Genomic DNA, 27,367 nt, shown 5'->3' with positions numbered 1-27,367 from the left:
GTCATCCCAGGAGTGTTGTACATGATTAATGAATCTAGGGATTTTAGAGAGGTGCGCCGGGAATCTCCAAGTCTTATGTGTAGATCTTTCATTTTGGGTTTTAATGATGAGCCATATCAGTGCATGGTCAGATATAATAATTGGTTCTATACCTGAGTCCAAGACTTGAGAGAATAAATTGTTAGAGAGAGTGACGTAGTCTATCCGGGATAAGGAGTGGTGTGCGGCTGATAAGCATGTATAACCTCTGTCTGTGGGGTGTAGGGCCCTCCAAACATCGATTAGTTGTAACGAGGACAGGAGCATGGGGATACCCAATTTTGGAAGTGTTTGGTGGGACCTTCTAGTATGGGATCTGTCCAAATGGGGGTGAGAGATCAAATTTAGGTCTCCGCCCATAATGAGGTTATTAGAAGACAAGGGTAATAGTTTACATAATATCAATTGAAAAAAAACTTTAGAGTAGGAGTTGGGGGCATATATTGAGCATAAGGTGTATGTGTTAGTGTATAATTTTATGGTGGCTATGACATATCTTCCCTCTGGATCACAATCAGATGATATAATCTCTAGTGGGAGTGATTTAGAAACCAAGATTGCTACTCCTCTGGATTTTGAATTAAAAGAAGAGGAGGCCAGTAGGTGCCAATTAAGCATTTGTAGTTTGAGTGTTTCTGGATGCGTAAGGTGCGTCTCCTGAACAAATACAATATCCAATTTTTGTCTATTTAAATATATTAATACCTTGCGTCGCTTTGCCGGAGTGCCAATACCCCCGACATTCAGAGAGCCAACCCGTAATGTAGTTACGTCTGTGTGTGGCATAAAGATAATTCCTGAGAGGAAGACATCCTGGGGAACTCGTAAGATAACCTGTAGTGGAAAGGGAAACATGGAGGGGAAGCACAAGAGGGGTGGGGGGGACAAGACAAGAGAGATAGAGAGAAGCATAGGCATAATAGAGACACATACCTCATATTTACAGGTGTATCCGCATGTATGAATGCGTGATACTTCCGCAAATAGGGAAAAAAAGAATATAAAAACAACACACTAAACATAGTGTGTAAATTTAACATAAGATCATAACGGAGCATAACAGGTGCAACAATACCCTATTATAAACATCAGAATTACCAGACCTCTTAAATATGTTATTAAGTTTGTGCATTGTCTGGAGCTTCCATACTTATTACACCGCAGAATTAGCCTCTGTGAACAGGCATAAGGTGGTATAGGTTGCCAGAGGGGGTACTGATAATTTTGTGGGGTAGATCAGAAGGTATGTAATAGCTTATATGATAAGATTTGAGTAGCTAAAATGCTGAAAAAGTAATCAATTTAGGAGACGAGGGTGTACTGTGAGAAATACCGGAGTAAATAAATGTTCTGTGGAGTGGACAGTCAGCGAGATTCACTGGGAATAGGTGTTACATCGGATATATCTTCGGTTTGGGACAATTGTTCCTCATTCAAGAATGCTCGTGCATCTTCCGGAGTGTTAAAATCATAATGTTTGTCTGCAAAGAATATGCGCAAACGCGCCGGGTACATGAGGGCAAATTTCTGTTTAGCCGAGGCCAGTTCAGAGCATACTGGAGTGAAGGCTTTTCTAGCTCTCGTGAGCTCTACTGAGAAGTCTTGGAATAAATGTATGCGTTTGCCTTCCCATGAGAGATTTTGTATCTGGCGTGAGGCCTTCCAAATAGCTACCTTGTGAAGGTAGTTAAGGCATTTGAAGATAACAACACGTGGTCTCTTTTCATGTGGCTTAGGAGTAGGACCGATTCTGTGTACCCTCTCAATTATTAAGTCTTTGCATTCTGGCTCAATTTTTAGGATTTGGGGAAGTGTAACTGACACAAAGGAGAGGAGGGCAGGGCCTTTAACTGATTCTGGTATTCCCACTACTCTTATATTCGATCTCCTGGAGCGATTTTCTATATCATCTACTTTGTTCCACAATTGGTGGTTCTCCTTCTGTAGATTTAAAATAGCTCTCTGCGCCTCTGACATATCATGGCAGACTGACGCTACACGGTGTTCTGTATCAGTGACTCTTCCCTGCAAGTGGTGTAGCTGTTGTGTAATGTCCGCCACGGCCTGTGTTAGCAGGGGGGTCATAGTGCTCTTAATAGCATCTACTATATCCTGGTAAGTCGCTGGGGATTCTGGCGGGCGACGTACCTTTGGATAGTTTGCATCCTCTGCTGCTTCTGCTGCAGCTTTCTTTGAGGCTGGTACACTGTGAGCGGTTTCAGCGTCCGGCGCCATTGTGGGGTCTGCGCGGCGTTTCTCCTGTCGGCTCTGCGGGTGTTTAACGGCAGGCGGTGAGGCCAGGAATTTCTCCATCAGAGGGAGAGCGGTACAGACAGGTCGGGCAGCGAGGCTGTGGAGGCTCCAGGAGCCGTTAATAGGTATATTATTCCGGGTATTGTGCGGAGGAGCACGGTCACGCTGTGCTCTGCATGCAACCGGAAGCGGAAGTCAAGAACACCACCTTAAGGAAAAGCCACTTAAGGTCAGCTGAACCAAGAGGTTCAAATGGAGGCTCCTGCAACGCCTCCAAAACCACGACAAGTCCCAAGGAGCCACAGGCGGGACATAGGGAGGTTGGATACGCAACACACCCTGAGTGAAAGTATGAACATCAGGTAAAGTCGCAATTTTTCTCTGAAACCACACCGACAAGGCAGAAATATGAACCTTGAGGGAGGCCAGACGCAGGCCTAAATCTAGGCCCTGCTGCAGAAAAGCCAAAAGTTTGGCTGTACTAAACTTGGAAGCGTCATAATTGTTAGATGCGCACCAAACAAAGTATGAATGACAGACCCTATGGTAAATCCAAGCAGAAGACGGTTTCCGGGTCCACAACATAGTTTTAATTAGTGATGAGCGGGTTCGGTTCCTCGGAAACCGAACCCCCCCCGAACTTCACCCATTTTACACGGGTCCGAGGCATACTAATTGTGGGGACTGGGGAGCAGCTGTATTATTAATATAGGAGAAGTACAGTGCAGAGTTTTGCTGACAGTGACCACCAGTTTTATTCGTTATCTGCCTGAAAAAAACGCTCCTTATTATCTGTGCTCAGTGTGCTGCATATATCTGTGCTCACACTGCTTAATTGTGGGGACTGGGGAGCAGCTGTATTATATAAAAGTACAGTGCAGAGTTTTGCTAACAGTGACCACCAGTATACGTTGTCTGCCTGAAAAACACTCCATATCTGTGCTCAGTGTGCTGCATATATCTGTGCTCACACTGCTTTATTGTGGGGACTGGGGACCACCAGTATATTATATAGGAGGAGTACAGTGCAGAGTTTTGCTGACAGTGACCACCAGTATACGTTGTCTGCCTGAAAAACACTCCATATCTGTGCTCAGTGTGCTGCATATATCTGTGCTCACACTGCTTTATTGTGGGGACTGGGGACCAGCAGTATTATATAGGAGGAGTACAGTGCAGAGTTTTGCTGACCAGTGACCACCAGTATACGTTGTCTGCCTGAAAAACACTCCATATCTGTGCTGCATTGTAGTATATAGTAGGAGTACAGTGCATAATTTTGCTGACCACCATATATAATATATAGGAGTACGGTACAGAAGGCCACTGCTGTACCTACCTCTGTGTCGTCAAGTATACTATCCATCCATACCTGTGGTGCATTTCAGTTTTGCACAGTTTGCTGACCACCAGTATATAATATATAGCATTACGGTACAGTAGGCCACTGCTGTACCTACCGCTGTGTCGTCAAGTATACTATCCATCCATACCTGTGGTGCATTTCAGTTTTGCACAGTTTGCGGACCACCAGTATATAACATATAGCATTACGGTACAGTAGGCCACTGCTGTACCTACCTCTGTGTCGTCAAGTATACTATCCATCCATACCTGTGGTGCATTTCAGTTGTGCGCAGTATATATAGTAGTAGGCCATTGCTATTGATACTGGCATATAATTCCACACATTCAAAAATGGAGAACAAAAATGTGGAGGTTAAAATAGGGAAAGATCAAGATCCACTTCCACCTCGTGCTGAAGCTGCTGCCACTAGTCATGGCTGAGACGATGAAATGCCATCAACGTCGTCTGCCAAGGCCGATGCCCAATGTCATAGTAGAGAGCATGTAAAATCCAAAAAACAAAAGTTCAGTAAAATGACCCAAAAATCAAAATTGAAAGCGTCTGATGAGAAGCGTAAACTTGCAAATATGCCATTTACGACACGGAGTGGCAAGGAACGGCTGAGGCCCTGGCCTATGTTCATGGCTAGTGGTTCAGATTCACATGAGGATGGAAGCACTCATCCTCTCGCTAGAAAAATGAAAAGACTTAAGCTGGCAAAAGCACAGCAAAGAACTGTGCGTTCTTCTAAATCACAAATCCGCAAGGAGAGTCCAATTGTGTCAGTTGCGATGCCTGACCTTCCCAACACTGGACGGGAAGAGCTTGCGCCTTCCACCATTTGCACGCCCCCTGCAAGTGCTGGAAGGAGCACCCGCAGTCCAGTTCCTGATAGTCAAATTGAAGATGTCACTGTTGAAGTACACCAGGATGACGATATGGGTGTTGCTGGCACTGGGGAGGAAATTGACAAGGAGGATTCTGATGGTGAGGTGGTTTGTTTAAGCCAGGCACCCGGGGAGACACCTGTTGTCCGTGGGACGAATATGGCCAATGACATGCCTGGTCAAAATACAAAAAAAAAAATCACCTCTTCGGTGTGGAATTATTTCAACACAAATGCGGACAACAGGTGTCAAGCCGTGTGTTGCCTTTGTCAAAGCTGTAATAAGTAGGGGTAAGGACGTTAACCACCTCGGAACATCCTCCCTTATCCCTCACCTGCAGCGCATTCATCATAAGTCAGTGACGAGTTCAAAAACTTTGGATGACAGCGGAAGCAGTCCACTGACCACTAAATCCCTTCCTCTTGTTGTAACCAAGCTCCTGCAAACCACACCACCAACTCCCTCAGTGTCAATTTCCACCTTACACAGGAAATCCAATAGTCCTGCAGGCCATGTCACTGGCAAGTCTGATGAGTCCTCTCCTGCCTGGGATTCCTCTGATGCATCCTTGAGTGTAACGCCTACTGCTGCTGGCGCTGCTGTTGTTGCTGCTGGGAGTCGATCATCATCCCAGAGGGGAAGTCGGAAGACCACTTGTACTACTTCCAGTAAGCAATTGACTGTCCAACAGTCCTTTGCGAGGAAGATGAAATATCACAGCAGTCATCCTGCTGCAAAGCGGATAACTCAGGCCTTGGCAGCCTGGGCGGTGAGAAACGTGGTTCCGGTATCCACCGTTAATTCAGAGGCAACTAGAGACTTGATTGAGGTACTGTGTCCCCGGTACCAAATACCATTTAGGTTCCATTTCTCTAGGCAGGCGATACCGAAAATGTACACAGACCTCAGAAAAAGAGTCACCAGTGTCCTAAAAAATGCAGTTGTACCCAATGTCCACTTAACCACGGACATGTGGACAAGTGGAGCAGGGCAGACTCAGGACTATACGACTGTGACAGCCCACTGGGTAGACGTATTGCCTCCCGCAGCAAGAACAGCAGCGGCGGCACCAGTAGCAGCATCTCGCAAACGCCAACTCGTTCCTAGGCAGGCTACGCTTTGTATCACCGCTTTCCATAAGAGGCACACAGCTGACAACCTCTTACGGAAACTGAGGAACATCATCGCAGAATGGCTTACCCCAATTGGACTCTCCTGGGGATTTGTGACATCGGACAACGCCACCAATATTGTGCGTGCATTACATCTGGGCAAATTCCAGCACGTCCCATGTTTTGCACATACATTGAATTTGGTGGTGCAGAATTATTTAAAAAACAACAGGGGCGTGCAAGAGATGCTGACGGTGGCCCGAAGAATTGCGGGCCACTTTCGGCATTCAGCCACCGCGTGCCGAAGACTGAAGCACCACCAAACATTCCTGAACCTGCCCTGCCATCATCTGAAGCAAGAGGTGGTAACGAGGTGGAATTCAACCCTCTATATGCTTCAGAGGATGGAGGAGCAGCAAAAGGCCATTCAAGCCTATACATCTGCCCACGATATAGGCAAAGGAGGGGGAATGCACCTGACTCAAGCGCAGTGGAGAATGATTTCAACGTTGTGCAAGGTTCTGGAACCCTTTGAACTTGCCACACGTGAAGTCAGTTCAGACACTGCCAGCCTGAGTCAGGTCATTCCCCTCATCAGGCTTTTGCAGAAGAAGCTGGAGACATTGAAGGAGGAGCTAAAACAGAGCGATTCCGCTAGGCATGTGGGACTTGTGGATGGAGCCCTTAATTCGCTTAACCTGGATTCACGGGTGGTCAATCTGTTGAAATCAGAGCACTACATTTTGGCCACCGTGCTCGATCCTAGATTTAAAATCTACGTTGTATCTCTCTTTTCAGCCTGCAGAGGTTCAAAGACCTGCTGGTGAGAAAATTGTCAAGTCAAGCGGAACGTGACCCGTCAACATCTCCTCTTTCACATTCTCCCGCAACTGGGGGTGCGAGGAAAAGGCTAAGAATTCCGAGCCCACCCGCTGGCGGTGATGCAGGGCAGTCTGGAGCGAGTGCTGACATCTGGTCCGGACTGAAGGACCTGCCAATGATTACTGACATGTCGTCTACTGTCACTGCATATGATTCTCTCACCATTGAAAGAATGGTGGAGGATTATATGAGTGACCGCATCCAAGTAGGCACGTCAGACAGTCCGTACGTATACTGGCAGGAAAAAGAGGCAATTTGGAGGCCCTTGCACAAACTGGCTTTATTCTACCTAAGTTGCCCTCCCTCCAGTGTGTACTCCGAAAGAGTGTTTAGTGCAGCCGCTCACCTTGTCAGCAATCGGCGTACGAGGTTACTTCCAGAAAATGTGGAGAAGATGATGTTCATCAAAATGAATTATAATCAATTCCTCCGTGGAGACATTCACCAGCAGCAATTGCCTCCAGAAAGTCCAAAGGGATCTGAGATGGTGGATTCCAGTGGGGAAGAATTAATAATCTGTGAGGAGGGGGATGTACACAGTGAAAGGGGTGAGGAATCGGAGGATGATGATGAGGTGGACATCTTGCCTCTGTAGAGCCAGTTTGTGCAAGGAGAGATCGATTGCTTCTTTTTTGGTGGGGGCCCAAACCAACCAGTCATTTCAGTCAGTCACAGTCGTGTGGCAGACCCTGTCGCTGAAATGATGGGTTCGTTAAAGTGTGCATGTCCTGTTTATACAACATAAGGGTGGGTGGGAGGGCCCAAGGACAATTCCATCTTGCACCTCTTTTTTCTTTTATTTTTCTTTGCATTATGTGCTGTTTGGGGACAATTTTTTTGAAGTGCCATCCCGCCTGACACTGCAGTGCCACTCCTAGATGGGCCAGGTGTTTGTGTTGTTCACTTGTGTCGCTTAGCTTAGTCACACAGCGACCTTGGTGCGCCTCTTTTTTTCTTTGCATCATGTGCTGTTTGGGGACTATTTTTTTGAAGTGCCATCCTGTCTGAAACTGCAGTGCCACTCCTAGATGGGCCAGGTGTTTGTGTCGGCCACTTGGGTCGCTTAGCTTAGCCATCCAGCGACCTCGGTGCAAATTTTAGGACTAAAAATAATATTGTGAGGTGTTCAGAATAGACTGAAAATGAGTGGAAATTATGGTTATTGAGGTTAATAATACTATGGGATCAAAATGACCCCCAAATTCTAGGATTTAAGCTGTTTTTGAGGGTTTTTTGTAAAAAAACACCCGAATCCAAAACACACCCGAATCCGACAAAAAATTTTCAGGGAGGTTTTGCCAAAACGCGTCCGAATCCAAAACACGGCCGCGGAAGCGAATCCAAAAACAAAACACAAAACCCGAAAAATGTCCGGTGCACATCACTAGTTTTAATGACATCTTCAGAAAAACCCTTAGCCATCAAGACGGAAGCTTCAAGAGCCACGCCGTCAAAGATAGCCGGGCTAGGTACTGGTAGACACAAGGGCCCTGAACGAGGAGGTCTGGGCGTTGTGGAAGTAGAAGTGGACGCTCTGACGATAGGCCTTGCAGGTTTGAGAACCAGTGCCGTCTGGCCCACGCCGGAGCTATGAGAAGCAGATTTCCTTTTTTTTGCTTGAACTTCCGAATTACCCTGGACAGGAGTGACACCGGAGGGAACACGTACGGCAGCCGAAACCTCCACGGCACCGCAAGCACATCCACGAATGCTGCTTGAGGATCCCTTGTCCTTGCTCTGTAGACCGGAACCTTGTGATTGTGTCGAGACGCCATCAGATGCACATCTGGAAGACCCCACCTTTCCATGAGGAATTGAAATACTTCTGGATGGAGGCCCCACTCGCCGGCATGCAAGTCCTGACGACTGAGAAAGTCCGCTTCCCAATTCAGGACTCCCGGAATGAATATTGCCGGTAGATGGTGTTCTGCCCACTGTAGAATCCGTGAGGCTTCCTTCATTGCCAAACGGCTTCGAGTGCCGCCTTGATGATTTATGTAAGCCACTGTGGTGGCGTTGTCCGACTGTACTTGAACAGGACGGTTCTGAATTAAATGCTGGGCCAGGTTCAACGCATTGAAGACCGCCCGCAACTCCAGAATGTTGATCGAGAGGAGAGATTCCTCCTTGGTCCACCAACCCTGTAAGGAGTGATGCTCCAGCACCGCGCCCCAACCTCTTAGACTGGCATCTGTCGTCAACAGGACCCAGTTGGATATCCAGAAGGGACGGCCCCTGCACAATTGTTGGTTCTGCAGCCACCAGAGCAGCGACAGACGGACCTCCGTAGTCAATGAGATCATGTGAGACCTGATCCGGTGAGGCAGGCCGTCCCACTTGGCTAGAATCAGCTTCTGGAGGGGGCGAGAATGGAATTGAGCATACTCCACCATGTTGAATGCTGACACCATGAGGCCCAGCACCTGCATAGCCAAATGTATCGACACTTGCGGACGAGAAAGGAAGCAACGAATCCTGTCCTGAAGCTTCAGGACTTTCTCCTGAGACAAGAACAACCTCTGGTTTTGAGTGTCTAACAGCGCTCCCAGGTGCACCATGCTCTGAGCAGGGACCAGGGAGGATTTCTTCCAGTTGATGAGCCACCCGTGGGCTTTTAGAAACCGGACCGTCATATCCAGATGACACAGGAGAAGATCTGGGGAATTTGCCAGGATTAACAAGTCGTCCAAATACGGCAGTATCCTGACCCCTTGACGGCGGAGTACCACCGTCATCACCGCCCTAACTTTGGTGAAGACTCGCGGAGCTGTTGTTAAACAAAAAAGGTAACGCCCGAAACTGGTAATGGATGTTGACAATAGCAAACCTCAGGTATTGTTGATGTGACACTGCTATAGGAATATGCAGGTCAGCATCCTGTATGTCCAAGGAGACCATGTAGTCCCCAGGTTCCAAGGCCAGAACTATAGAGCGAAGGGTTTCCATACGGAACTTGGAAATCTTCACAAACCTGTTCAATGCCTTGAGGTTGAGAATGGGCCGGGAGGACCCATTCGGTTTCGGGACTAGAAACAGCGGAGAATAGTACCCCCGGCCCCTCTGAGCAAGAGGCACCTGTACTACGACTCCTGTATCCAGGAGGGTCTGTACCACCGAGTGTAGAGTTTTTGCCTTTGTCCGGTCCAAAGGGACGTCTGTCTGGCAAAATCGATGAGAGGGTCGGTTTTTGAAGGCAATGGCATAACCTCGAGTGACGACTTCCCGTACCCAGGCATCTGAAGTGGTCTTCAACCATTCCTGGGTATACCCTAGAAGCCGGCCTCCCACCCTGGGATCCCCCAGGGGGAGGCCCGCCCCGTCATGCGGCAGGCTTATCGTCTTGGCAGCTGGCTGACGGGCAGCCCAGGCTCTTTTGGGCTTCGGCTTACCAGGTTTGGAAGTTCAGGCCTGCTTATGCTACGCCTGACCTTGTGCTTTGCCTGAAGGACGAAAGGGTCGAAAGGACGTACCTTTAGCCTTCGACACAGAAGGAGCGGTATTAGGTAGACAGGCAGTTTTGGCAGTAGCCAAGTCAGCCACTATCTTATTTAAGTCCTCCCCAAACAGAATATCTCTCTTGAAAGGGAGTACCATCCAGGGTTTTTCTAGAGTCCAGATCCAAAGACCAGGATCTCAGCCACAATATCCGGCGAGCCAGGACTGACGTAGTAGAGGCTTTGGCTGCCAGGATACCGGCATCAGAAGCCGCCTCTTTCATATATATCGAGAAGCTGTGACAATATATGACAAGCATTGTCTAGCATGGTCAGAGGAGATTTCAGCTTCTAACCCCAAGGCCCATGATTCAATAGCCTCAGCAGCCCATGAAGCTGCAATAGTAGGCCTTTGTGTAGCACCCGTGAGGGTGTAAATCGCTTTTAGACAACCCTCCACACGTTTATCCGTAGGCTCTTTCAGAGACGTGACGGTAGTGACAGGTAGAGCTGAAGAAACCACCATCCTAGCCACATGTGAGTCCACTGGAGGAGGTGTTTCCCAATTCTTAGACAGCTCTGGCGCGAGGGGATAGCGAGCCAGCATCCTCTTTTGAGGCACAAACTTCGTACCCGGGTTTTCCCAGGGTTCCTGACGTATATCCACTAGGTGATCAGAAAGAGGTAAAACCTGTTTAACCACCTTCTGACGCTTGAACCTATCTGGTTTCTTAGGAAGCACGGATGACTCGGGATCATCCGTAATCTGCAGAATTAACTTAATAGCCTCCACAAGGTCAGGAACATCCACATGTGAACTACCCTCCCCATCAGCCGTATCGGAGTCAGAACCTGTGGGGTCAGTGTAAGTGCCGTCCTCATCAGACGAGGTGTCAGTGACAGCAGTGGATTGTGAGGAGAAGAGCGCTCGCTTAGAGGACCTCTTGGACTTAGGCGAGCGTTGGTCAGACTTTTTAGTAGTCAAGGACTGGTTCAACTTCTTTAATTGAGCAGATAAATCGTCCGCCCACGGCGGGTTAGCTGCAGGGCCCACACACGGTTGTACCGGCATTGGGGGTCCCATAGGGGGTGTTAGTTTATGAACTAGCGTATGCAGAAGCGAGGAAAAAGCGGCCCACGGTGGGTCAGTATGTGCCTCCGTTGCCACAGTCCCACTGGGGGGCAAGGAGCTCCCAGAACCACAGCCCACAGCTGCTATATTCTCCTCATATGTGCCTGTGGCTTCAGCAACACCGGCAGTGTGTTCCGCCCCAGAACCGTTACCCTCAGAAGCAGACATGATATAACTTGCAGTATGAGGTAACACAGTACAATTATCAGCAGCAGAATATCCCAAACCCAAACCCCTGTGCAGTGCAGTCAGCACTAGCAGAGATAAAGGAGAGATATGGTGACCAAATCACAGAAAAAAATACGTAATACAGTATCTTTGTGAAAATCCTATATTAGATAACACCTGACGCACCAAGCCCCCTCAGATTATAGATTATAGCGATAGCAAGTTGAGTGAAAGACACGAGATGGACAACACTCAGCTATCAAATGCACACACAGAAGGTCACAGTTTGTACAATGCAGAGGTTATTACAGACAATAATACTGCACTGGACTAGCTTACACAGCTATATAACAGTACACAGTAAGAACTGGATGTATATCACAGGGTAATTGTACTATAAAACCCTGACTAAATGAACTCTTTCTTAACTATCACTGTCTAAAAAGGCAGGTAGAATACTTAAGTGTCATGTAAAGGCACAGCGCTGACAACCAGGCGGCTTTACATAGGAGGATTTGCCCAAGCAGTCCCAGGAACAGTGAGCTGAGGGATAATGGCGCCGCAGACACTGACTGGGAGTGAGGAAAAGACAGATATGCAGCTCCAGGGCGGGAACATTTGCGGGAAATGGCGCCCTGGAGCTGGGGGAGGGGCTTCAGGTCTAAGCCTTATCCCCCTTGCTGGCAAAACTACCGGGTACTGTGGACGATACAAGTGGTTTAGAGAGAAGACCCGACCTGCGCCCATGCCCTGGTGATCTAGTGGGATCGCCTGTACTGCCACAGTGTCCACCGCCAGCGCGCGCGGCCCGCCCCCCACTGACCGCACCATATCGCGATAAAGACCGGGTCCCGCGAGCGAGACCCACTTACCACCTCCCGAGCGCGGCCACGCGATCCTGGAGAGCCCCAGCCGTGTGTGTCTAACATGAAGAAAACCGGAGCCTCCGCTGTAGGTACCCGGCAACCAGGGCTCGGGAGTGTACAGCGCTGCTGGGGAGAGCTGGAGCTGCAGCAGTGAATGTCACAAAACATTTACCACCGCTGCTGCCCTTGAAGTCTTCACTTTTTACCTCATAAAAAGCTTTTCTCAGGGCTGCTTGGAGCAGCCCCTCTGTTAAGTGCCTGCTTACTGCAGCACCAACTGACAAACTGAGCTCCTGTGCTGGGAGGCGGGGTGATATAGGAGGCGGCGCTTTGCATTCTGGGAACAGTCAAAGCTTTGAGTCTGTTGGTGCCTCGGATCAAGATCCTACTCTACACCCCATTGTCCAGACTTGTGGAGCCCAGTGTACCCCGCGGCAGAAACATAATACATTGTACAAAAGGATTTAGAATTACAGCAAGTAGAAAAACACACATAAATAAATAAAAAAACAACAACAAAAGTCTAGAGAGCATATTAAGTATAATACTGGGTTGGAGAAAAAATTCTAAAATTCTGGGTAATGACTTCCACGGGTTGTCCATTCCACCCACAAAAGGTGCACTACACAGGATTACCCTGGGTGGAATAGGTTATGCCTACAAGAGATGACACACAATGGGTGGTTGCAGCATCCTAATGCTAGGAGACGGGTCCCAACATAACGGTCAGCTCCATGTATCTTTCATCCCATACACAAGCTCACCAGGCCAGGGATGTTTCTACTAGAGGGTGAGCCGTGCAATCGCACCTAAGCCCTGCAGGACACTGCTGGCATACGCTACTGCTCACTGCTAATACCAGCGTGAATGGCTCACACACTCCCGGACTGTGGCTAGACCCTGCAGCCACCCAGACCTCCGGTACAGTCAAGGACACTATCAGGGGGGGTTTCGGGCAGTGGGGTAAGTCCAGCGAGCTGACGCTGCAGCCACATACAAAGCGCGCTCAGCCTCCGACACCCGGCGGAAGGAGGGGCTGGCAGCTAGTGACACCCCTCATCCCAGTTGCCGTCTCCCATCTGCCTGGCCCTGCATGCACACACGCGCGTCCGGGGGAACGCTACATTGCAGATCCACATCAGCCAGATCAGAGAGCGGCAAAAAGGGATGAAAGGTGCCCCATTCAGGGCAGCTGCCCCCAAGATCCGCCTCATCGACCCCCCCCCCCCCCCCCCCCCAGTGCCCATGTCAGACAGACAGCCACCCCATGGCTAGGTCATCGTGGCCCCGCTACCCTAGGGTGCACAGACTGGAATCAAGAAGAGGACACGGGTAAGAATCACTGCACCATAAGGTGGATTCACCAGGATCCATTTTTTTGTCCATCACATTTTTTGAAGAAGCAGCTGTGTGTGACCCTGTGAAACACCTTTGATCTGGATCTGTGATTCTGCTGTCATATTCTGGGATTCTGCTCTCAGTGATATTAGTGTTGTAATCTGAATTGACTAGGTATGAATTGGACAGATAAGCCATATACAACTCCTGTGCAGAGGTACTTTGGAGTAATATACTGTATGTTATATTTTTGTATATGTTGTTTGTCCTGTATACTGGTATTAGGCACCATTACGTTACATGTATATTTTTATTGTGGGGGCCAACGTGCTTGGTTTTCTTTCTATCTGGGTCAGTGTGTTTTATTTTTTGCTATGACGGAGCTGGAGGATACTGTTCCCTCTAGCAACCGGATGAATGGTCCCTCCGGTACAGATGAGATAGCGAGGTACCTAGTCAGATTGTGGTGGTAGGGGATTCTATTATCAGAAAGACAGACAGGGCACTCTGCTACCGGGACCGCGGTTGCCATACAGTCTGTTGTCTCCCGGGTGCGACAAATTGCAGACCAGGTAGAAAGATTGTTGGGAGGGACCGGGAACAACACGGCAGTCTTGGTACACGTTGGCGCCAATGACAAAGTTAGTGGTAGGTGGGCTGTCCTTAAAGATTATAGGGACTTAGGCCAGAAACTAAACGCAAGGACATCTAGGGTAATATTCTCTGAAAAATATTGCTTTTGCCACGCGCTAGCCCAGGGAGGAACAGGGAGATCAGGGAGGTAAATGTGTGGCTTAGAAACTGGTGTAGAAAAGAGGGGTTTGTGTTCCTGGAACACTGGGCGGACTTCTCAGTCAGGCCCCATCTTTTCGCACCTGAATGAGGAGGGGTCAGCAGTGCTTTGGGGGGGAGGGAAGGATGGTTAGAAGGTTGGAGGAGATTTTAAACTAGGAGCCTGGGGAGAGGGTTTAGCTAGAGACTATGGGTCAAGCAGTGAGAATAGGAGGGATAGAGGTAATGAGCTGAATGGGGGTGGAGAAGGGGGGAGGGGCAGAGAAGCCGGCAAGGGTATTAACAAGGGTGTTACCATAACTTGAATTAACAATGCTTACGAATCACCAATAACGCTAGAAGCCTTACAGGGAAAAAGGGAGAACTAGAAGTCCTCGCAGCAGACAAACAGTATGATATTATAGGTATTACTGAAACTTGGTGGGATGAAACTCATGATTGGACAGTTAATCTGGAGGGTTATACGCTGTTCAGGAGAGACAGAATAAACAAACTGGGTGTAGGGGTATGTCGTTATGTAAAGCCTTTTTTAAAACTTGGTATAAAGGATGACATTCACGATATAACAGTAAATACTGTGGAGACTTTAAGGGTAGAAATTGCATACGGTAGAAAGGGAACTAAAAAGCTACTAATAGGGATCTGATGAGGAATGGTTACTGAAGCAAATCGAAAAAGCGGCAGGATTAGGAGACGTAATAGTGTTGGGTGATTTAACTATCCAGAGGTTAATTGGACAAATGATTCATGTGATACTGCTAGGGGTAATAACTTTTTTTTAAACACACTAAATGATCATTACTTACTTCAATTAATCGAGGAACCAACTAGGTACAATGCAATCTTAGACTTGGTACTAACAAACAATGGGGAATTGATATCAAATATTATAGTAGGGGAGCCCATGGGAAACAGGGACCACAATATGGTCACATTCAATATCAGTTTTAACAAACAGCTCTACATAAGCTCAACTGAGACTTTAAACTTTAGCAAAGTCAACTTTGCCATGATGAGGGAAGCTTTAAGGGACATTGACTGGGATATTTTGTTTCAAGGCAAGAATACCACAGAGAAATGGGATGCAGTAAAAACGCTGCTCACTAGTTATACTCGTAAATTCATTCCCATGGGCAGCAAACGAAGGAGTAATAATTCCAAACCAATGTGGCTTAACAACAAGATTAAGGAACTAATGGGCAAAAAGAGGTAAGCATTCAAAAAGTATAAATCAGACGGGAAGGCGGAGTCATTCCAGTACTATAAGGATTGAAACGAAATATGCAAAAAAGAAATGAGAGCATCTAAAATAGAAACGGAAAAGCTGATAGCAAAGAAAAGTAAATCAAACCCCAAAAAATAGGATTTTAATACCTACCGGTAAATCCTTTTCTCTTAGTCCGTAGAGGATGCTGGGGATGCTTCAAGAACCATGGGGTATAGACGGGATCCGCAGGAGACATGGGCACACTATAAAACTTTGGGTGTGAACTGGCTCCTCCCTCTATGCCCCTCCTCCAGACCTCAGTTTAGATTATGTGCCCAGTGAGACTGGTCACACACAGGGGAGCTCTACTGAGTTTATCTGAAAATACTTTGTTAGGTTTATTATTTTCAGGGAGACCTGCTGGCAACAGGCTCCCTGCATCGTGGGACTGAGGGGAGAGAAGCAGACCTACTTCTGTGAGTTCAAAGGCTCTGATTCTTAGGCTACTGGACACCATTAGCTCCAGAGGGTCCGATCACTTGGTACGCCTAGCTGCTCGTTCCCGGAGCCGTGCTGTCACCTCCCTTGCAGAGCCAGAAGAAAGAAGCCGGGTGAGTAAAAGAAGATCAGAAGACTTCAGAAGATGGCTTTTGAGGTACCGCGCAGCGCGCCGTGCTCCCACATACAGAACGGCAATGAAGGGTGCAGGGCGCAGGGGGGGCGCCCTGGGCAGCATAAACCCTAAATAGCGACTGGCAGAAGTGAAAAAAGTGCCTGGGCACTAATTACAGACCCCCGCCAGTATAAAAAAAAATAAGATTTTACTTACCGGTAAATCTATTTCTCGTAGTCCGTAGAGGATGCTGGGACTCCGTAAGGACCATGGGGAATAGACGGGCTCCGCAGGAGATAGGGCACTTTAAGAAAGCTTTGGACTCTGGGTATGCACTGGCTCCTCCCTCTATGCCCCTCCTCCAGACCTCAGTTAGGGAAAATGTGCCCAGAGGAGATGGACAGTACGAGGAAGGATTTTTGTAAATCTAAGGGCGAGATCCATACCAGCCACACTAATCACACCGTATAACTTGTGATAAACTACCCAGTTAATAGTATGAACAACAACATAGCCACGGTTCAACCGATAAACTATAACATAACCCTTATGTAAGCAATAACTATATACAAGTCTTGCAGAAGAAGTCCGCACTTGGGACGGGCGCTCAGCATCCTCTACGGACTACGAGAAATAGATTTACCGGTAAGTAAAATCTTATTTTCTCTAACGTCCTTGAGGATGCTGGGACTCCGTAAGGACCATGGGGATTATACCAAAGCTCCCAAACGGGCGGGAGAGTGCGGATGACTCTGCAGCACCGATTGAGCAAACAGGAGGTCCTCCTCAGCCAGGGTATCAAACTTATAGAACTTTGTAAAGGTGTTAGACCCCGACCAAGTAGCTGCTCGGCACAACTGTAATGCCGAGACCCCTCGGGCAGCCGCCCAAGAAGAGCCCACTTTCCTAGTGGAATGGGCCTTAACCGATTTCGGTAACGGCAATCCTGCCGTAGAATGCGCCTGCTGAATCGTGTTACAGATCCAGCGAGCAATAGTCTGCTTTGAAGCAGGAGCGCCAACCTTGTTGGCCGCATACAGAACAAACAGAGCTTCAGTCTTCCTGATTCTAGCCGTTCTGGTCACATAAATCTTCAAAGCCCTGACCACATCCAGGGACTCGGAATCCTCCAAGTCCCGTGTAGCCACAGGCACGACAATAGGTTGGTTCATATGAAAAGATGAGACCACCTTTGGCAGAAATTGAGGACGAGTCCTCAACTCTGCCCTATCCACGTGAAAAACCAAGTATGGGCTTTTATGTGATAAAGCCGCCAATTCTGAAACACGTCTAGCCGAAGCTAATGCCAACAATATGACCACTTTCCACGTGAGGTATTTCAACTCCACAGTTTTGAGTGGTTCAAACAAAGGTGACTTGAGGAAACGTAACACCACGTTAAGATCCCAAGGCGCCACCGGAGGCACAAAGGGAGGCTGAATATGCAGCACCCCCTTCACAAAAGTCTGTACTTCAGGAAGAGAGGCTAATTCTCTTTGAAAGAAAATGGATAAGGCCGAAATTTGGATCTTTATGGACCCTAATTTTAGGCCCAAAGTCACTCCTGTTTGAAGGAAGTGAAGCAGACGGCCCAAATGGAACTCCTCCGTAGGAGCAGCTCTGGCCTCACACCAAGAAACATATTTCCGCCATATACGGTGATAATGTTTTAACGTCACGTCTTTCCTAGCCTTGATCAGGGTAGGAATGACTTCCTCCGGAATTCCTATTTCCGCTAGGATCCGGCGTTCAACCGCCATGCCGTCAAACGCAGCCGCGGTAAGTCTTGGAACAGACAGGGCCCCTGCAGCAGCAGGTCCTGCCTTAGAGGAAGAGGCCACGGATCTTCTGTGAGCAACTCTTGCAGCTCTGGATTCCAAGTCCTCCGTGGCCAATCTGGAACAATGAGGATTGTTCTGACCCTGCTCATTCTTATTATTCTCAACACTTTGGGTATGAGAGGAAGAGGAGGAAACACATAGACCGATCTGAACACCCAAGGTGTCACCAGAGCGTCTACCTCTACCGCCTGAGGGTCCCTTGACCTGGCGCAATACTGCTTTAGCTTTTTGTTGAGACGGGATGCCATCATGTCGATTTGAGGCAGTCCCCATCGATCCGTGATCTGTGCGAAGACTTCTTGATGAACTCCCCACTCTCCCGGATGCAGGTCGTGCCTGCTGAGGAAGTCCACCTCCCAGTTGTCCACCCCCGGGATGAACACTGCTGATAGTGCGCTTACATGGCCTTCCGCCCAGCGTAGAATCCTGGTCGCTTCTGCCATGGCCACTCTGCTCCTTGTTCCGCCTTGCCGGTTTATATGAGCCACTGCCGTGACGTTGTCCGACTGAATCAGAACCGGTTTTCTCCGAAGCAATTCCTCCGCTTGACACAGGGCGTTGTATATGGCCCTCAACTTCAGGACGTTGATGTGGAGACAAGTCTCTAGGTTTGACCAGAGACCTTGGAAATTTCTTCCCAGTGTTACTGCTCCCCAGCCTCGGAGGCTTGCGTCCGTGGTCACCAGGACCCAGTCCTGAATGCCGAACCTGCGACCCTCTAGCAGGTGAGCACTGTTCAGCCACCACAGGAGAGATACCCTGGTCCTGGGAGACAGGATGATCCTTTGATGCATTCGTAAATGGGACCCGGACCACTTGTCCAAGAGGTCCCACTGAAGGTCCTCGCATGGAACCTGCCGAAAGGGATGGCCTCGTATGAAGCCACCATCTTCCCCAGGACCCGCGTGCAATGATGCACTGAAACCTTTTTTGGTTTTAAGAGGTTCCTGACCATGGCTATGAGCTCCTGAACCTTTTCGATCGGAAGAAAAACCTTTTTCTGGTCTGTGTCTAGAATCAGGCCCAAAAAGGTCAGACGCGTTGTAGGGACTAGCTGGGACTTCGGTATATTGAGAATCCAGCCGTGTATCGGCAACGTCTTCATGGACAGAAACACACTGTCCAGCAACTTCTCCCAAGATCTCGCCTTTATGAGGAGATCGTCCAAGTATGGGATAATTGTGACCCCCTGCCTGCGCAGGAGCACCATCATTTCCGCCATTACCTTGGTGAAAATCCTCGGGGCCGTGGAAAGTCCAAATGGCAACGTCTGAAATTGGTAGTGACAGTCCTGCACTGCAAATATCAGGAACGCCTGATGAGGGGGGAATATCGGAACATGAAGGTATGCATCCTTTATGTCCAGGGACACCATCCAATCCCCCCCTCCAGGCTGGCGATGACCGCCCTGAGTGATTCCATCTTGAACTTGAACCTCTTCAAGTACAGGTTCAGAGATTTTAGGTTTAAAATGGGTCTGACCGAACCGTCCGGTTTCGGAACCACAAACAGGGTCGAGTAATATCCCTCTCCTTGCTGGAGATGAGGAACTGTGACAATCACCTGTTGAATATACAATTTTTGGATTGCCGCCAACACTAGCTCCCTCTCTGACGGGGAAGCCATCAGAGCCGATTTGAAAAACCGGCGAGGTGGCAAGTCTTCGAATTCCAGCCTGTATCCCTGAGAAACAATCTCTAATGCCCAGGGATCCACCTGCGAGTGAACCCAGACGTGGCTGAAAAACCGAAGACGAGCCCCCACTAGATCTGCCTCCCCCCGGAAAGCCCCAGCGTCATGCGGTGGACTTTGCAGAGGCAGGGGAGGACTTTTGCTCTTGGGAACTAGCTGTGTGCAGCTTCTTTCCCCTACCTTTCCCTCTGGCAACAAAGGACGATCCCCGTACCTTTTTGTTTTTATTGGAACGAAAGGACTGCATTTGATAATAAGGTGCTTTTTTTGTATGCTGCGGGGGGACATAAGGTAAGAAATTCGACTTACCAGCCGTAGCCGTAGAGACAAGGTCCGAGAGGCCGTCTCCAAACAACTCCTCCCCTTTGTAAGGCAAGGACTCCATATGCCGCTTTGAATCGGCATCTCCCGTCCACTGTCGGGTCCACAAGAGCCGCCTAGCAGAAATAGACATAGCATTTATTCTGGAGCTTAATAAACAAATGTCTCTCTGAGCATCTCTCATATACAAGACAGCATCTCTGATATGCTCTATGGTCATTTGAATAGCATCCCTATCTAAGGTATCAATCTCCGTAGATAAGGAATCTGCCCATGCCACAACCGCACTACAAACCCAGGCCGACGCCATAGCCGGTCCAGCAACAGTACCTGAATGAGTGTAAATGTGCTTCAAGGTAATTTCCTGCCTGCGGTCAGCAGGTTCCTTGAGGGAAGCCGTATCCTGAGAAGGCAGTGCCACCTTTTTGGACAAGCGTGTCAGCGCCTTGTCTACTTTAAGCGAAGATTCCCAGCGTATCCTCTCAGTTTGTGGAAAAGGATACGCCATAAGAATCCTTTTGGGAACTTGTGGTCTCCTATCCGGAGATTCCCAAGCCTTTTCGCACAATTCACTTAGTTCAAATGAGGATGGAAAGGTGACTTCAGGCTTTTTCCCTTTATACATGTGTACCCTCGTGTCAGGGACCGGGAGTTCTTCAGTAATATGCAAAACCTCTTTAATGGCAATAATCATGTACCGAATACCTTTTGCCACCTTCGGCTGTAATTTTGCATCTTCATAGTCGACACTAGAGTCAGTATCTGTGTCGGTATCTGTGTCATCGATCTGGGATATGGTGCGCTTCTGAGACCCCGAAGGGCCTGGCGCCACAGGGACAGGCATGGACTGGCTACCTGACTGATCCCTAGCTTCTGCCTTGTCTAACCTTTTATGCAATAGATTAACATTTGCATTCAAGACATTCAGCATATCCACCCATTCCGGTGTCGGCGTTGCCGACGGCGACATGACATTCAAGCACTCCCCCTCCACATTAAGCGAGCCTTCCTCGTCAAACATGTTGACACACGCGTACCGACACTTCACACACACAGGGAACCCCTTTCCTGAAGACAGTATCCCTGTCAAGGCCCTTTGGAGAGACAGAAAGAGAGTATGCCAGCACACACCCCAGCGCAATAACCCTGGAGACCAACACAAAATGTTTTTCCCCAGCAGCGCTGTATAATATGTATCCGCCAATTATGTGCACCCCCTCTCTTTTAAACACCCCTTCACCGTGTGTAAGCAGGGGAGAGTCCGGGGAGCTTCCTCTCAGCGGTGCTGTGGAGAGAAAATGGCGCTGGTGAGTGCTGAGGGAGAAGCCCCGTCCCCTCGGCGGCGGGCTTCTGTCCCGCTCAAACTTACAAAAATATGGCGGGGGCTCTTTTATATACATGTACAGTGCCCACCTGTACATGTATATTGTCTTTTGCCATAAGAGGTGTTTATATTGCTGTCCAGGGCGCCCCCCCCCTGCGCCCTGCACCCTTACAGTGACCGGAGTGTGTGAGGTGTATGGGAGCAATGACGCACAGCTGCAGTGCTGTGCGTTACCTCCGTGAAGCTGAAGGCTTCTGCCGCCTGATGACTTCTGTCTTCTGTTCTTCTAGCTCTGCGAGGAGAACGGTGGCGCGGCTCTGGGGGTGGACGCCCAGTAAGAACCTGCGTTCACCCCCTCTGGAGCTAATGGTGTCCAGTAGCCGAGGAAGCAGAGCCTATCTTAGACAAGAAGGTCTGCTCCTCTCTCCTCAGTCCCTCGATGCAGGGAGCCTGTTGCTAGCAGTGCTCCCTGTGAAAAAGCAGAGAAAAAATCCAAACAAAAATGCTTTTAGGCAGAGAACTCAGGAGAGCTCTCTGCAGTGCACCCATCCTGCTCTGGACACAGTGTAAAACTGAGGTCTGGAGGAGGCGCATAGAGGGAGGAGCCAGTGCAAACCCAGAGTCCAAAGCTTTCTTAAAGTGCCCTATCTCCTGCGGAGCCCGTCTATTCCCCATGGTCCTTACGGAGTCCCAGCATCCACAAGGACGTTCGAGAAATATAAAAATAAGCGGGACTGAAGCGCGCCATTAAGGCGCGTGGCTTAGCCCTCACAGCTCTAACCAGCGCCATTTTCTCCTCACAGAGACGCTGGTCCTTCCAAAACACTACTGTATAGATCAGTGTGAAAAACGAGGGGGGCCACAGTTGTTTGGTGCAATGAAATGAAACTTTTTCGAAATGGACTGAGGTACTGTGTGCCACAGGGGTCTGTACTTGGACCACTATTGTTCAACATGTTTATAAATGATCTAGAAGTAGGTCTAGAGAGCACAGTGTACATTTTTGCAGATGATGCCAAACTGTGTAAGGTTATAAATTTGGTGGAGGATGCCAAGTCTCTTCAGAACGACTTATTTAAACTGGAAGCATGGGCTTCAAAATGGAGAATGAGGTTCAATATAGACAAATGTAAGTTAATGCACTTCGGTAGCAAGAACAAGAACACTACCTACACACTAAATGAGGAAAAACTAGGGGAATCAAAACTGGATAAAGATTTAGGTGTTCACATAGATAAACTTAGCAGAAGTACCCAAAGTATGAATGCAGCAAAAAAGGCAAATAAGGTATTAACATGCATTAAGCAGGGAATTGACGCAAGGGATGAGTGTGTTATACTCCCATTATATAAATCACTAGTGAGGCCACATCTCGAATAGCGTGCACAATTATGGGCACCATACTATAAAAAGGATAACCTAGAACTAGAAGAGGTTCAGAGACGGGCGACCAAATTGATTAAGGGGACAGAGACGCTAGAAAACAAGGAAAGGCTTGCTAGGCATGTTTACAGTGTTCATAGCCAAAGCAAGCAAGTGAGTTTAGCTCTAACACAGGCCATGCATGTGATCCAAAGAGACTGCAAACACAACTGGGAATTAGTTGTAAAAATTAGCAGAACTACACTCCATCTTCTCTCTTGCTGTTTGTACCCATTTTCCACTAGTCTAGAGTTTAATAGTTTGAGGAAGAGTGTTCCGAAGGTGGTGAGTAGCACAGGAGAATCTTGGACGTAGAAGTAAGATGAGGTCACCAAGTCGTGATCGTAGAGAGGGCAGGGAAGGTAATGTGTATGGAGCGGAGGTTAAGGTTGGAGATGCAGTAGTTGAGAACTACTATATATAGGTGAAGGTTAGGAATAGCAGGTATCTGTTCGTCTTTCTTGTAGAAAGGTGTTGATTTACATGGACCACTGCAACCATAGATTCATTGATTGGCATTTCAGACTGTATGTCCTGCACACTGATCTGTTTGTCATTAGCATTGGAGAAAGAAGGAACTAAAGAGTTCAATGGAGGTGGTTTGTAAAGAGAACAGCATGGGGCTGATGGGTCACTATGTCAGCATTTATCAACAGGTCAACATTGATGTCGACATAGTTAAACAGAGGAATGCTGTAGCTCTGACATAGTGACCATCGGGTTCTTGGTCACCTCCCTGACTAGGGACCATCTCCCGCGATCGTTCAGTTCAGACAGCCGGCCAGCTCTAGGAAGAGTCATAGTGGTTTCGAACTTCTTCCATTTACGGATGATGGAGGCCATTGTGCTCATTGGGACCTTCAAATCAGCAAATATTTTTCTGTACCGTTCCCCAGATTTGTGCCTCGAGTCCATCCTGTCTCGGACGTCTACAGACAATTCCTTTGACTCCATGCTTGGTTTGTGCTCAGACATGCACTGTCAAGTGTGAGACCTTATATAGACAAGTGTGTGCCTTTCCAAATGATGTCCAACTGAATTTACCACAGGTGGACAACAATTAAACAGTAGGAACATCACAAAGATGATCAGTGGAAATGTGATGCACCTGAGCTCAATTTTGAGCTTCATGGCAAAGGCTGTGAATACTTATGTACATGTGACCTCTTAGTTTTGTATTTTTAATAAATTTGCAAAAATCACAACATTTTTTTTTTTTCCACGTTGTCATTATGGGGTATTGTGTGTAGAATTTTGAGGGAAAAATTAATTTATTCCATTTTGAAATAAGACTGTCACATAACAAAATGGGGGAAAAAAGTGAAGCGCTGTGAATACTTTCCGGATGCACTGTACACTGTGGGGTTCTCAGCCATTCTAGCAGGGCTGATACTTTCATCTTTTATGGCTTGCTTTAAAGCTCTGGGCATGATTTTATAATCAGCCGTGGCTAGATTTTACAAGCTGCTGCAGGAAGGCCAGCTCACACCTTTCCGACCATAGTGTCTCTGAGGTGTTCTCCCAGGGGCACTTAATGCATTCTCCAAGCTAACTCTTGTCCCTTACATCAAAAGAGGCAGGACATCTCTTGGCTGTACTTTAAACAAGCTGTGTCCCAGCAAAGTAATTCAGTCTCATCCAATTGTCAGCCTACTACATTTTCCACAATACAATATACTGTACATGGATAAATCTATACATCAGGTAATATGAATAAAAATTTTAATTACGCCCAATCCGATATAAAAAATGGGAGGGCACTACAGTGTTACTATGAAATTACATACAATAACAGTAGAGCTTACCCTTCTTAAAATCATCCAATGCTTGTTCTCGATCACATTGTTCTCTATTACCATGTAATGATTGAACAGGGATTCCTTGAAGACTAAAGTCACTTGATAAATCATCAGCACTAAAACAAAAACATAGATAATTATAATAACAGAAGAATTTTACAATTAAAATTCTAGCATAAGGCTAAAATGGTTTGTCAAATACACTAATTACTGAAGGAAATAAAACCAACAATACATTTATTAAAAATACACTTAAAAATGTCAAATAGATATTCAGTTTAATGCGTTAATGGAGTCTATTTGCACTCTGGGTTCATAATATTACTTTCAACAGTACTTGATTACAAATTAGCATGCTGTAAAATTTGTGTATAAATTGGTAAGAAGTCCGAATCGAGATCCTAAAACGCCTTACTGGCATATATAATTTAGTCAAGATAGATATAGATATCCATTGTGCAGGGGTGCTGCTGTTATAGGTGTCATGCAGTTTGTATTAGTTAGTTACTGCCAGTTATGAAAGAGAAAGAGCGTCGGTGTATAGAATGGGGGTCTACAAGAAGTGTGGCAATTATGGCACATCTCTAGCCAGACCACAGCGAGTGAGAATTACAGGAGGACTTGCATGTTTGAGGGTACATTCATATACTCAATTTACAGATTTCAGCACGTACTGTACTTACGAGTACAGTGCATCCGGGAAGTATTCACAGCGCTTCACTTTTTCCACATTTTGTTATGTTACAGTCTTATTTCAAAATGGAATAAATTATTTTTTTCTCTCAAAATTCTACATACAATACCCCATGACAACATGAAGATTTTTGCAAATTTATTAAAAGTAAAAAACTAAGAAATCACATGTACATAAGTATTCAGTCTTTGCCATGAAGCTCAAAATTGAGCTCATGTGTATCCTGTTTCCATTGATCATCCTTGAGATTTTCTACAGCTTAATTGGAGTCCACCTGTGGTAAATTCAGTTGATTGGACAAGATTTGGAAAGGCACACACCAGTCAATTATAAGGTCCCACACTTGACAGTGCATGTCTGAGCACAAACCAAGCATGAAGTCAAAGGAATTGCCTGTAGACCTCCGAGACAGGATTGTCTCAAAGCACAAATCTGGGGAAGGGTACATAAAAAAATAGGATTTTAATTACCTACCGGTAAATCCTTTTCTCGTAGTCCGTAGAGGATACTGGGGTTTCATTTAGTACCATGGGTATAGACGGGTCCACTAGGATCCATGGGCACTTCAAGAATTTGATAGTGTGGGCTGGCTCCTCCCTCTATGCCCCTCCTACCAGACTCAGTCTAGGAAACTGTGCCCGAGGAGACAGACATACTTTGAGAGGATAAAGATAGTGGTGAGATTCCGAACCAGCACACACAAAACAGAGGAAAGCTATGCTAACCCAACTTTAAACAGGAACAGCTGAACCAACAATACTTAACCAAGTAACAGTGCAGGAAGAACGAAGCACCGGGCGGGCACCCAGCATCCTCTACGGACTACGAGAAAAGGATTTACCGGTAGGTATTTAAAATCCTATTTTCTCTTACGTCCTAGAGGATACTGGGGTTCCATTTAGTACCATGGGGATGTACCAAAGCTCCCAAACCGGGTGGGAGAGTGCTGAGGTTCCTGCAGAACTGATTGACCAAACTGGAGGTCCTCAAAGGCCAAAGCATCGCACTTGTAGAACTTAGCAAACAAACCCGACCAAGTAGCTGCTCGGCAGAGCTGTAAAGCCGAGACACCCCAGGCTGCCACCCAGGAAGAACCCACTGACCTAGTAGAGTGGGCCTGTACAGATTTCGGAACCGGCAAACCTGCCATGGAATAAGCATGCTGGTTAGTGAACCTGATCCAGTGTGCAATTGTCTGCTTTGAAGCAGGACACCCAATTTTATTGGGATCATATAGAACGAACAGCAAGTCGGATTTCCTGTGATGAGCTGTTCTCTTTACATACACCTTCAAAGTCCTCACAAAATCCAAAGACTTTGAAGTAGCAGAGGTGTCCGTAACAGCTGGAACCACAATAGGTTGGTTGATGCGAAATGCGGACAACACCTTAGGAAGAAATTGCTGACGAGTTCTGAGTTCAGCTCTGTCCTCAAGAAAAATTAAGTAGGGACTCTTGCGAGACAACGCCCCTAGCTCCGACACACGTCTTGCTGAAGCCAAGGCCAACAGTGTGACGGTCTTCCACGTAAGGTACTTTACGTCAACTTCCTGTAACGGTTCTAACCAGTCCAACTGGAGGAACTGCAGCACCAAATGGAGATCCCAAGGTGCCATGTGAGGCACAAAGAGAGGTTGATTGAACAGAACCTTTCAAAAACATCTGGACCTCAGAGAGAGAAGCCAACTGTTTTTGAAAGAAAATGGAGAAGGCCGAAATCTGGACTTTTATGTAGCCCAGACGTAGGCCCACATCCACATCTGCCTGCAGAAAAAGCAGGAAACGTCCCAGGTGAAATTCCACAGCAGAATATTTTCTACTGTCACACCAAGAGACGTATTTTTTCCAAATACGGTGGTAATGTTTAGACGTTACCCCCTTTCTGGCTTGGATCATAGTCGGGATTACTTTGTCGGGCATACCTCTCCTGGCAAGAATCAGCCGTTCAACTTCCATGCCATCAAACGTAGCCACGGTAAGTCCTGATAGACCAACGGACCCTGTTGCAGAAGATCTTCGCGAAGAGGTAGAGGCCACGGATCTTCGAGGAGCATCTCCAGAAGGTCCGCATACCAGGCCCTTCTTGGCCAGTCCGGCGCAATGGGTATTGCTTAAATCTTTTTCCTTTTTATTCTTTTGATAATTCTTGGTATCAGAGAAAGTGGAGGAAACACGTACAACATCTGACAGACAAATGGAGTCGT

At 47.5% G+C, this 27,367-nt stretch overlaps 1 protein-coding gene across 2 annotated transcripts in view; it reads right to left on the bottom strand.

The window, feature by feature from the left end:
- Positions 1-27,367, bottom strand: part of LOC134909670 (probable ATP-dependent RNA helicase DDX43) — a 575,661-nt gene that overhangs the window by 66,879 nt on the left and 481,415 nt on the right. Inside the window, exons 13-14 of one of the 2 annotated variants that reach the window (XM_063916810.1) lie at positions 24,477-24,586; positions 745-873 (exon numbers count right to left, since the gene is read on the bottom strand). In XM_063916810.1, coding sequence (XP_063772880.1) covers positions 745-873; positions 24,477-24,586 — 239 coding nt within the window. The remainder of the gene's footprint in view (positions 1-744; positions 874-24,476; positions 24,587-27,367) is intronic. The other variant, XM_063916811.1, reaches the window with a different exon arrangement.

Source organism: Pseudophryne corroboree, chromosome 4 (genome assembly GCF_028390025.1).
Source record: "Pseudophryne corroboree isolate aPseCor3 chromosome 4, aPseCor3.hap2, whole genome shotgun sequence".
Taxonomy (NCBI): Eukaryota; Metazoa; Chordata; class Amphibia; order Anura; family Myobatrachidae; genus Pseudophryne; species Pseudophryne corroboree.
Note: the sequence above shows the minus strand (reverse complement) of the source record. Positions and strands in the feature narration are given on the sequence as shown.